The sequence below is a fragment of the Rhinolophus hipposideros genome (assembly GCF_964194185.1).
Source record: "Rhinolophus hipposideros genome assembly, chromosome: 2".
Classification (NCBI taxonomy): Eukaryota; Metazoa; Chordata; class Mammalia; order Chiroptera; family Rhinolophidae; genus Rhinolophus; species Rhinolophus hipposideros.
Window position 1 is genome coordinate 41,052,798 of NC_138048.1, and position 12,568 is coordinate 41,065,365.

General features: G+C 38.6%; 1 protein-coding gene across 4 annotated transcripts in view; it reads right to left on the reverse strand.

Moving 5' to 3' along the window:
- SPICE1 (spindle and centriole associated protein 1) overlaps nucleotides 1-12,568 on the reverse strand; it is a 47,162-nt gene that overhangs the window by 15,240 nt on the left and 19,354 nt on the right. For 2 of the 4 annotated variants that reach the window (XM_081080371.1, XM_081080370.1), the window contains exons 7-13: nucleotides 12,109-12,224; nucleotides 7,286-7,428; nucleotides 6,945-7,082; nucleotides 6,351-6,613; nucleotides 4,699-4,830; nucleotides 1,499-1,646; nucleotides 397-621 (exon numbers count right to left, since the gene is read on the reverse strand). In XM_081080371.1, the coding sequence (XP_080936497.1) occupies nucleotides 397-621; nucleotides 1,499-1,646; nucleotides 4,699-4,830; nucleotides 6,351-6,613; nucleotides 6,945-7,082; nucleotides 7,286-7,428; nucleotides 12,109-12,224 (1,165 nt within the window). The remainder of the gene's footprint in view (nucleotides 1-396; nucleotides 622-1,498; nucleotides 1,647-4,698; nucleotides 4,831-6,350; nucleotides 6,614-6,944; nucleotides 7,083-7,285; nucleotides 7,429-12,108; nucleotides 12,225-12,568) is intronic. The other 2 variants (XM_081080373.1, XM_081080372.1) reach the window with 1 other exon arrangement.

The window sequence follows — 12,568 nt, forward strand, 5'->3', positions numbered from 1 at the left end:
GGTCACAGTTCTCGCCTTTCTTGGTTAAACTTTCATTACTCTTTGGAGAATAATCTCCTCTTGTTTCTTACTCCTTCCTATGCTCCTGGACTGTAGGGACAAATGGGCTTCCCCTTAGTCCATGTTTTAATGCTGAGGACTTTGATCTCTTGATCTGAGCGTAATAGTTACAATTTCTAATGAAAAAGATATATAGTGAAATTCAATGCCATTTTTCACCATAGGTATGACATACATGAAGCAAACCAAACATGATGCAAATCCTCCTTGAGCTTAAAGGTTATGTACGGTAACCAATATCTTTTTTAATTGTTCAGGAGGTAATAGTGAACACAATAATTACACATAGGAAGCGTCGGAACAGCTACCATGTGACTTTAGAAGAAGCCTGCTTACCATCCTGCAGAGGAGAGAATTCTGAGCTGCTCTTCTGCCTGGGTGGTGTTAACAACACAGCTGGCTCACATATATGTGCTGGAAAATTGTTGGCCAGATTCACACTATCTGGGGCGTTTGGCACCTGAGGTAGTTTAACAGGCAAGTCTTCCTGAGGGAATTCACCCACTTCTTCCCCTTTGAACATCGATGGCCTGGAGACATCAGCATTTACAACTGGACCCCCTGAAGAAGGGGAGAGGCGGTTAGCGCTGAAAGGAACTACGGGCACATTTCAGGTACTTAAATGCATGTCTGTAGAGGGAAAAAACACATGGCCCTGAGAGCCTTCACGTTTTAGGCCACATCCTCCTTTAGCAATAACTCACAGACGAGGCTCCTGTGGGGCCAGTGCAGGGAAGAAGTGTCTGTTTTGCGAAAAGGGCTGAGAGCCCCAAGCCCCTGAAGACCTGCCCTAGCCATGAAGAGTTTACCTTAGGCAAGTTAAATTTTAGTCAGTCACTTCTTAGAACTGCTCCCAGAAAAACACGCTGAAATGCATAAAACACCTTCCACATACAGACTCATCAAAGTATTACTCAGAAGTAAAAAACATGGGAAAGCCTAAATGTCCTAGTCAGCCTATGGCATAGGATGGCACATGAGGTAAAAAAAATTACCACATGTGAACAAGTTATGAATTTCTAAAGCTCAGTATTTTTTTTTTATCTATCTAAGACCACCTTTATTCCTCCTAAACCTGGGGCACCTTGATTAAAAGGTTTGGCATTAAACTCCAGCGCTCTAGGAAGCTAGTCCTGCTACTTCCTGTTTGTGTGACTTTGCTAAGTAACCGACCCTCACTAGGCCTTAGTTTTCTGATCTAAAAAATGGGGATAACAATATCACCTACAGGATTAAATGACATAATACATGTAAAACACTAAAAAACAATCTGGCATAGAGCAAGTATCCAATAAATAATAGCTGGAAATCGGAGCGGCAACTGTAGTAGTGACAGTGCTCTATATGCATAAAGAGCCAATAACTCCACGGAAGTTTACAGTTTCGTTTGCTTACTCTGTCAGTATTTGAATGCCAATCTGGGATAAGACCCACTCACCTGAATTGTCCATAATTCTTCTACTCAGGGGTTCTCTTTCTGATGCCAAGCTTTCTTTGCTGTTATTTATCACAGGACAGCTCTTAATGGCATGTGTGAGTGATATAAGTTGCTCATCTGTGGTGACCATGTACTGCTGAAGTCTCACCTAGAGAAAGAACAATGATATAACACCGTATCAGACATCAAATCATCACCGAGATATCTATAACTATATCATTATTTTAACTACTCTAGGAATTTCAGACTTTCATTCAGATGCCAAAACAATGCATTCATAAGAGTACATAATTATAAATATTTTATTAATAAAAGTCCCATGATAGAGGAATTGTTAAATAAATCATGGAATATTATTAATTAATAAGTACACTGCTACAACAATAAGAATTAACCTGTTTATAGGGCTTTCAACTTACAAAACCTCTTAATATGGATGACACAGACTGACTCTCAAACTACCCCAAGAGATAGATACATCAGATAGAGGAAACTCAACACAATATTACACAGGTATTTAAAGTAATAAATATGAGCACTATGAAATTTATGGTAATGTATAGAAAATAATGTTAAGAGAACACACACGCACACACACATACACACGAGGTGTCTGAGAATTAAGTTTGCGAACTTGTTGCAATGATGTTGGTAACTTTTTTTGATATCAGAGGGATTATTCATTATGAATTCATACCAACTGGACAAACAGTTAATGAAGTTTACTATTTGGAAGTACTGAAAAGGCTGCATGAAAAAGTTAGATGACGTCAACTTTTCACCAACAATTCATGGCTCTTGCATCACGACAATGCACCAGCTCCCACAACACTGCCTGTGAGGGAGTTTTTAGCCAGTAAAGAAATAACTGTACTGGAACACCCTCCTTACTCACCTGATCTGGCCCCCAATGACTTCTTTACCTGAAGATAAAGGAAATATTGAAAGGGAGACATTTTGATGACATTCAGGACATCAAGGGTAATATGATGACAGTTCTGATGACCATTCCAGAAAAAGAGTTCCAAAATTGCTTTGAAGGGTGGACTAAGTGCATAGCTTCCCAAGGGGAGTACTTCGAAGGTGACCGTAGTGATAGTCAGCAATGAAGTATGCAGCACACTTTCTAGGATGAGTTCACGAACTTAATTGTCCAACCTCGTAAATACTTATTAAGTTGAGCCTAGCTAATAAATGGAACTGTTAGGTATTCCTTTTGGTCTAGGGGTGTCTTAAGACACGAAGGGGACCATGAACTGAGAAAGGGCAGTGATCTCTGATCTAGTTCTGATATAGCAGTTCAAAGTAATCCTCCTATAACCTAAATCAGATCACATCTCTTTCAGAACCCGTCGGTGGTCTCCCATTGCACTCAACATAACCACCCAATTCCTTACCCAGCCTACAAGACCCCAGAGGATCTGTCTGTCTGCATTTTCCTGCTACTCTCCTTTTCCCACTATTCTACTACTGCCACACTGGTTTCCTTGATGTTTTTGAGCTCAACAGCCACACTCCCACCTCAAGACCTGTGCACTGGCTACTCCTCTTATAGACTGCTTTTCTCTCAGCTATCTGCATGCTTGCTCCCTACCTCCTTCAGGCTTGTACTCAAATGTCACCTCCTCAGACAGGCATGGCCTATCTCATTTACAGCTCCCCATCCTGGGCACTTCCTATGCCTCTTACCTGCTTTATTCTTCTTTATAGTATGTATCACCATCACCATCTAACTTACAATGTACCTCACTTTTCCTTTTTGTTTTAAAGATTTATTTAGAACATAGCTCCATGAAGACAAAGACTTCTTTCTTGTTCTCTACTGTATTTCCCGCACCCAGAACAGTGCCAGACCCACAGCAGGTGCACAATGAAAATTTAATAAATTAGTTCATTTTATAAATTTAATACATTTAATAATTTAATAAGTTAGCTCATTAATCCTAGGAGAATTGAAAACATATTCACACAAATACTTGTATGAATGTTCATAGAATTATTCATTCATAATACGCAAAAAGTTGAAACAATTCAAATGTCTATCAACTGATGAAATGGACAAGCAAAACATGATTCAGCCATATAATGAAATGCTGATACATGATGCAACATGATTGAACCTTGAAAACATTATGCTGAGTGAAAGAAGTCAGACACAAAAGACCACATGTTGTATGATTCTATTTATATGAAAAACCCAAATCAGGCAAATCTATAGAAAAAGAAAGCAGATTTGCGGTTGACAAGGGCTGTGGGGAGGAGAGAATGGAGAGTGACTACTAATGAGTATGGGTTTTCTCTTTGGGGTGATAAAAATGTTCTGGAATTGGATAATGGTGCTGATGCACAACTCTGTAAATACACTAAAAACCATCCAATTGTGTACTTTAAAAGGGTGAATTCAACGGTGTGTGAAACTATATATCAATTTAAAAATTGCATGATTTATATTTACTGTCCATTGACACAAACACAACTTGTCTACTAACTATTGCTTTCCTAGTCATTTTTGGCTGATAAATAACAGTGATAATAACCACCAGTTGAGAACAAAAAGATGAATAAAACTGTCTTTGTTCTCAAGCAGCTCACAATTTTGATGACAGGTACACATACATGTATGTGTAACACAATATGGTAATTGTAATGAGAGCAATAAGCAGAGTATAAAAAATGCAAAGGGAGAATATTTAATGCACCATGGAAGCAAAAAGGTTTTTCTAGAAGAAATACTGTGTCTTTTTCTAAAAGAGGAGTAATTAGTCGGACAAATGGTAAAGAGGACGTAGCTAATAAATATGAACTCACTGTAAACAACTTTAAATGGCCTAGGCCTGCAGGAGGGTTCCTCAAATAGTATCCGCCACTGTTTTGAAATTAAAAGCAGCTATTATAGAATTCATTTCAGATTCTGGAAAAATTACTATAATATTGGTAGTTATTTAAATGTAGATTCTGGTTCCCCACTAATTAGCAAGTTTCTTAAGGACAGTAGACTTAGTCTATATACTATTTATAGTCTAAGTTTCTACTATAATACCTCTAATATAATAAAAGTTCAGTAAAAACTCCCATTGATAATAAAGAAGATTAAGTAAGCACATGAGCACAAGTAAATCAAAGACAGCTGGACAGAATCTCATACACTCTTAAAGATGTTTTTTACTACTACAGAAAAGTTGGGGATCTGATCTGAATACCTGGGTAGCAGTATTTTCTTCTCTAAGAAGCAGAATTTCAGCTGTCAGAACATCAATGAGTTCTCGATGATCACCTAATACTTGTTCCAGTTTCTGCCTTGTCTCTACTTCTTTACGCAGTTGGAGCTCACTCTACAGAAAAACATCAAATAAACGCCCATTAGTAGCATCACAAGTTGAAAACTAAAAGTTTCTACAAAGCTATCAGAGAATACTTACAAAATACATATTATGTGACAGTAAGGATAATTAAAATATTTTTATTAAAAAGTTTATATTTCATTAAAATGTGCTACTTTACCCTCTTCCTTTCTTTAAACAGAAGACAATAAATGGAATGGTATATAGAATTAAATAACTGCCATTTTGCAGAAGTGAAGGAAAGTAGATATACATATTGCTTGAATATACAAAAGTCTGGACAATTAAGTTCGCGAACTTTCCACCATGCACTTACATAGTGGAAAGTTCGTGAACTTTACTGTCCAACCTGAGCATGAAGACCATCTCTGGAAGGATACACTGACATCTGGTAATGATAGTTGGCTACAAGGAAGCAAACAAGTTAAATGGATGCTAGTAGTAGGAATTAGATTTCATCATATACCCTTCTGTATCTTTGAATTTCATAGCATGTGAGTATATTACCAATTCAAAAATCAAGGCTGTTAAAATATAATTTATAGTAAATGACAAGAGGTTTAAATGGTTGCACTTTGTAAAGCAAGTGATTAGCTAAAAAGGACATGCTTCTAAGCCTGTTATACTTTCAGAGAGCCAAAGTACACTCCTGCAGATTCCTGCCTTAAGGGTAGAAGAATGCTAAGCCCCTCATAAGTCTGGCAGTACAATAAATCTTTCACTAACAAGCAATTTTACAAAGACAGCTCCAGAGAAACTGAAACATCTGAATTGGAGTGGTGAATCAACTTTTTAATAATAAAATTTCCTCAAACTTTTTTTTTATCATATTTGTTCAACAAATTTAAATACATAAAAAATAAATACAATGTAAATAAATTTTTTTAAAAAGATGAACTACATAGCTAACTCTAATTCCATAGCATTCAGAGGACCATTATTATTCATAAATGAATTAAAGAAACAATTCTTGATTGTCTTATAAACTATTTTTTTACAACAATAAAGTATCTCCCACTAGGCACTGAAGCAAAGCTCAAGTTATCAGGCATACAGACAACATGGAGAATTTTCCCAGTCTGTGTCCACAGATTACAGGCATGATGCTGTCAAAACCAAGCTAAAGTGGGAGTAGGAAGCACAGAAAAGCAGTAGAATGAGGACACATTTGGTAGTTCTATTTAATCCATAACAGCCAAATAGTAATATTCAATATTAGCATGAGGTATTTTATTTATAGCGGATTTACTTTCCTAATTATATTTTACTAAAGCTCATATTAAATTCAATGTCACTTACCTGAGCATGTGTCAACAGGCTAGATGATACATGAATCCGCACGTGGAAGGAAATTAAAAGGATAAACCTTTACTACCGATAATCTAATTTTAAACAAAGCTATTCAAAGTTGACTATACTTTATTTGGAGGTTGCAACCAAAGAGCATAGAGGAAAAAAATGCACGCATTTCCAGCAGCACTCTGGTGACTGTAACAACCTCACGCACTTACCTCTCTAAGGTACCGCACCAGGCGACAGAGGGAGCTCACCAGCGACAGGGTGAAGCCAGTAAGACCCTGACGGCTCTGTAGCCCCTTGACCTCGCGTCCTGTCCACCGTTCATATTCCTCCATTTCATGTTCCACTTCATGTATCATGTCTTTGAGGACATCGAGGCTGGGACTGTTGCTGTTTGATAAGTCTGTGGATGCCGTGCTAGCTGATAACATGGTATTCTGCTTAGAAGGAGCACGTAGATCCGGTTTTCTTTTCACTGATAATGACAGAAGTCATTCTATTTTAAAATCAGGAAAGATTACACTAGAAAACTACTAGCAAAACCTTTGACTGTTGTTCACAATTTATAAAAGTTAACACCATTTTCTCACAAAAAATATCCGCATAGTTTAAACCAGGTTTATACTATTTACAATGAATATACTAGAACCATCTTTCTATAGTTACATGGAATAAAAGGAGGCATTTCTTTGCTACCACACAACAAATTCTTACTTAGCCAGATCCAACTGGATGAGTTTAAGGGAAAAACATTTTCTAAGACATTAAGGTAGCTGTAACATTTTTGTAAATGTAAGAGACTGAACCTTCATTTAACAGCTGTTTTTGCTTCCTTGCATTCAGCACTTGTCCCACAACATAGTCCGAGTTGAGAGACTCAGTAGATTCTTCAGACTGAAGCCTGGTGTGGATTCTCTTGACAGCATTGGTAGCATTCAGAGCAGCTAAAACAAAGAATATTTCCAAAAGCATCTCAAGTGAGAAAAAAAATGTTGAAAGCATTTCAATTGACAGATCAAACAGCATTTTACTCAAGCCAAGACAGTCGAAACTCAAATAACAGTCCTTTAAAAGTTACTGTGTTCAAGAATGACCATAATAAAGCAAGCTACTACTTTGTAAGAAATGATACAGTGGAGAGACAAACCTTTTTGTTCCCCTGATGGAGGGGCAGGTGCTGGAGTTCCTGAAGGGCTCGTTATTTGTGGCTGTGTTGTGATTTTCTGCTGAAGATCAGTCCACAGGTTATTAATTAACTCAGAATTATCTTCCTTTAGTTGGTAGAGAAACCTATAAATTATGGGACGACAAGCTATATTAGAATAAGTTCTGTCATTTAAACTGTTAAACTGCTTACACATTTGATTTGAAGGAATTTTTCATAACTCATAGTTTAAAAAAATAAATTTTGCTTTAGCTTACAAAACAGAGAGCGCTAAAATGCCAGTCTTTTTAGTGTCCATCTCCCTCCCAGTTCCCCACCTCTGTTGGCTCCCAAGCAGGAGCTTTTTGCCTTTTCTGACATTTCCTCCTCGCCCTTTCTCAGAGAAAGTACATGGCTTGGTCCCTTCTGGTGTCTCTTTCCCACTAAGGAGCCCATCCTCCGAGCACAGTCTCAGCTCATCACTGAAGTGCCTGGAGCAGACTCTGCCCTGTGAGACCTGGGAGCAGGGAGGGGGAAAAACAGCTGCAGCGCAGAAGGTTAGAGAGCTAACCTTTTTGCTGTAATCATCGTTATCATTGACAAAGCTCATGTTTTCATCTCCAGTTATCTCTTTCTTAATTGAAATGAGACTTAAAAGAGCTAGGGGGTCAAAAAGCAGAAACAATCTAAATGTCCATCAGCTGATGAATGGGTAAGTAAAATGTGATGTATCTACAATGGAATATTATGCAGCCATTAAAATGAATGAAGCAATGATATATCTACAACATGGATGAATCTTGAAAACATGCTAAGTCAAAGACACCAGACACAAAAGACCACATATTGCATGATTCCATGTACATGAAATGTCCAAAATAGGCAAATATAGATAAATGTAGATAAAGAAACATAGATAAATAAAATAAAGACAGAAAATAGACTAATCTAATAGATCACACAGGGCTGAAGGGTTTGAGAAGAAATGGGGTTTGACTGTTAAAGAGTATGGGGTTTCTTTTAGGAGTAATGCAAATGTTTTCAAATTGACTGTAGATTGCACAAATCTGTGATATACCAAAATGTTATTGAATATTACACTTTAAATGGGTGGGCTGTATGGTATGTGAACTACAAATAAGTAAAGCCATTACCAAAAAACAAACAAACAAAAAGCAAAACCTTGTTTGGTGGCTGCACAAACCTCAACCTAATGGAGCTACTTTCAAGCAACCCATGGATAGCACACTAAATATACTTTATAGTTGCTATAAAGTACATTTAGCAAAAGGTCCATAATGTGGTCCACTTGCAGGGGCCTAGGTATGAAAGCATCTGAAAGACTCTTCTATATGACAGTATTAGCTCTATGTCCACACTTCAGGACAAATCCTAAGAAAAGTGTTGTAATGAGACTTCTGCACAAATTGGGAAAATCCAACCCAGTATGAACTCACTTTCTGTCTTTAATGTTCAGACTTTTAAGAATCAGTTATGTGAAATAATAATAACAAGAAAAATAATACAATACTATCCATGGTAGGCTTAAGAGTAACCCCAAAAAGTTCCCCACAACCTAATCTCTGGAACGAGTGAGTGTTACCCTATGTGACTAAAAAGAGACTTTGCAGATGTGATTAAGTTAAGAGGGAAGCAGAGAGAGATTTTGACACATAGAAGGTGATGTAAAGAGGAAGGCGGAGATTGGAGTGATGATTTGAGATATTCTCAGCCTGTCCAGACTGTTAGAAAAGCATGCTCTGGAGAGGACAAGTGTATTGCTGAACAACATATTTGCTAATCTAAAGAGATCAGGCATCTGACTCACGGATCCCCTCAATGATTCTCAGCAGAAGCCAGCAATGGAGATGAGATTATCCAAGTAAGATCTGTGGAGGACCTCTTGTCTAACGGTGAACAAGACATACACAGGAGACCCACAAGATCTTTTGAGAATATTATACCAGCAGATATACTGCCAGGTTGGACTAAAAAAGGACAGAGATAAGATGAAATGAAGGAAGGGTGTCAAACTCCCAAAATTCTTCAGACAGGAAACAGGCTGATAAAATTACTCAACTGCAAATATAGGCTTCCAGGGGGAAAAAAGGATGACTTCAGAGTTGTAGGTATGAAGGCCAAACCCACAAGTACAGAGGCCACGACCGGAGCCACAGACACAGAGGACAAAGCCATGGACCCAAAGGGCAGGGCCTTCGGCCACAGAGGATTATTACTGGGCCTTGAAACCTACAGAAATTTGCCCTGCTGGGTTTTAAAGTTGCTGACCCCTTTCTTCCTTTGAACTTCTCCCTTTTAGAATGGAAATGTCTATAATTATTATCCTATGCCTCTTCCATCATTGTTGTTTTTTTTTTTTTAATTGGGGAAGGGATACAGGACTTTATTGGGGAACAGTATGTACTTCCAAGACTTTTTTCCAAGTCAAGTTGTTGTCCTTTCAATCTTAGTTGTGGAGGGTGCCATTCAGATTCAAGTTGTTGTCCTTTCAGTCTTAGTTGTGGAGGGCGCAGCTCAGCTCCAGGTCCAGTTGCCGTTGCTAGTTGCGGGGGACGCAGCCCACCATCCCTTGTGGGAGTCAAACCAGCAACCTCATGGTTGAGAGGACACGCTCCAACCAACTGAGCCATCTGGGAGCTCAGCGGCAGCTCAGCTCAAGGTGCCGTGTTCAATCTTAATTGCAGGGGGTGCTGCCCACCATCCCTTGTGGGACTCGAGGAATTGAACCAGCAACCTTGTGGTTGAGAGCCCACTGGCCCATGTGGGAATCGAAGCGGCAGCCTTCGGAGTTAGGAGCACAGAGGTCTAACCGCCTGAGCCACCGGGCCGGCCCCCCCATCATTGTGTTTTGAAAGCAGAAAACTTGTTTTCTGGTTTCACTGGATCATCCATGGAAAGGCATATTTGCCCAGGATATATCATATCCAGTCTTATTTGTACCTGATTTAGATGATGGGATTCGGTTTGAGCTGATGTTAGTAAGAGAAGATTTTTGAACTTGAGTTGATGCTGAGACATTGGGGGGATATCAGAATGGATGAATGTAAATTTTGCATCTGGGCCAGTGGATGGACTGTGGTAGGCTAAATAATTGGTGATTATAAAGAAGGATCTTGAGATGGTGAGGTTATCATGGGTGGACCCTAAATGTAATCATGTATATTCTTATAAAAGAGAGGCAGAGGGAGATTTTGACACACACAAGAGGAGAAGGTATGTGAAGACAGAGGCAGGGATTAGAATGCTGCAGCCACAAGCCAGGAAGACCATCAACCATCAGAAGCTACAAGAAGCAAGGAACTATTCTACTCTAGAGCCTTGGGGGAGAGGGGATTGTCACCCTGCCAACACCTTGATTTTGGTCCAGTGAAACTGATTTCAGATTTCTGGCCTCCAGAACTGGAAGAGAATATATTTCTGTTGTTTTAAGCCACCAAGCTTATAGTAATTTGTTACAAAAACTCCAGGAAACTAATATACCACCCTAAATTTATTTGGCAACTTTCAGATTAAAAGCTCATAGTACGTTCTGTGCATTATTTTTGAAATATGAGAGGAGGAAAGATAAAAAGCTTTGAAGCATCTCCATCCAAAGACCATAAATGTCCTTAAATCTGAAACTCTATTTTATTCATTTTATTTACTTTGGACAGTGATTCAAATCCAAGCTCCTTCCACTTTCATTGATGACCACATATCAGCAACAACTCGATTTTATGGTAACATCAATTACATCAGTATTCCAAAGATATTATTTCACAGACAACGTAGGAATATCTTCATGTCTAATTTCCATCTCTAACATACAAACCCAAAGACATACAAATAGCCAACAGGTACATGAAAAGGTGCTATACATTACTAATTATCAGGGGAATGCAAATCAAAAGCACAATGAGATACCAATTCACACCCGTTATAATGGCTGTCATCCACAAAGTCAAAAGATAACAAGTGTTGGTGAGGATGTGGAGAAAAAGGAACTCTGTGCACTGTTGGTAGGAATGTAAATTGGTGCAGCAACTAGGGAAAACAGTGCAGCAGTCCCTCAAAAAGGTAAAAACTACCATATGATCCAGTAATCCCACTTCTGGATATATACATGCAAAGAAAATGAAAACACGACCCCAAAAATATATCTGCATTCCCATGTTGATTGCAGCGTTATCCACAATCGCCAAGATACAGAAACAAGTGTCTGTCATCAGATGATTGGATAAAGAAGATGTGAGATAGATAGATACACACACAATGAAATGTTATCCAGCCATGAGAAGAAGACAATCCTGCCACTTGTGACAACATGGATGAGCCTTGAGGGTATCATGCTAAGTGAAGTAAGTGAGACAGAGAAAGACAAATACTGCATCACTTACATGTGGAATATAAAAAAGGCAAACTCACAGAAACAAAGTAGAACAGTGGTTACCAAGGGCCGGGGGTTAGAGAAAATGGAGAGATGGTAAAAGGGTACAGACTTCCAGCATTAAGGTGAATAACTTCTAGGGATCTAATGCACTGCATGGTGATTATAGCTAATAATATTGTATTTTATACATGAAACTTGCTAAGTGAATAGATCTTAAATGTTCCCACGACAAAAAAAGAAATGATAATTATGTGATGTGATGGAAGTGTTAGATAATGCTATGGTGAATCATTTTGCGTACATAAATGTATCAAATCAACAACTTATGTACCTTAAACTTAGACAATATTACATATCAATGATATCTCATTAGGGGGGAAAATGGCCATAGAAAAAAAAAGAAAATGTTGTAGATATTTATGACATATGTACATACCTGTCTGCATTCGTGTTAGACTGAGAGCTTAGAGAGTTATCTAATTCATGCTCACTTTCTTCTGACTGGCTATGGACAGCTTCTTCTTCTGGCCCATCATCTACTTCATTAAGAGCCTTTCTCAACACAAAAATAAGAGTAACAACACACGTTGGTTACACGCACTTGCTCACTCATCCGTTCTTTCTCTCTGTCATAACAGAAGAGAGGTACCTCTTTCTGAGGCTAATCCCGCCACATGTGTTACAACCCAACCCTCTCACCTTCTCCACTCTCTCAGTTGCCCCTTCTTTCTCCTGCATCTTCAGCCTCTCTCTGTAGTGGCTTCAGTTCATCCACATTTCAATGTGAGCAAGTCTCTCCCATCTTATCTTGACCCAATACTCACCTCGAGTGACTACCTATCTTTTCTTTCACCACCAAACGTGTAGAAAGAGTTGCCCCCCACTTCTCCTTTGCC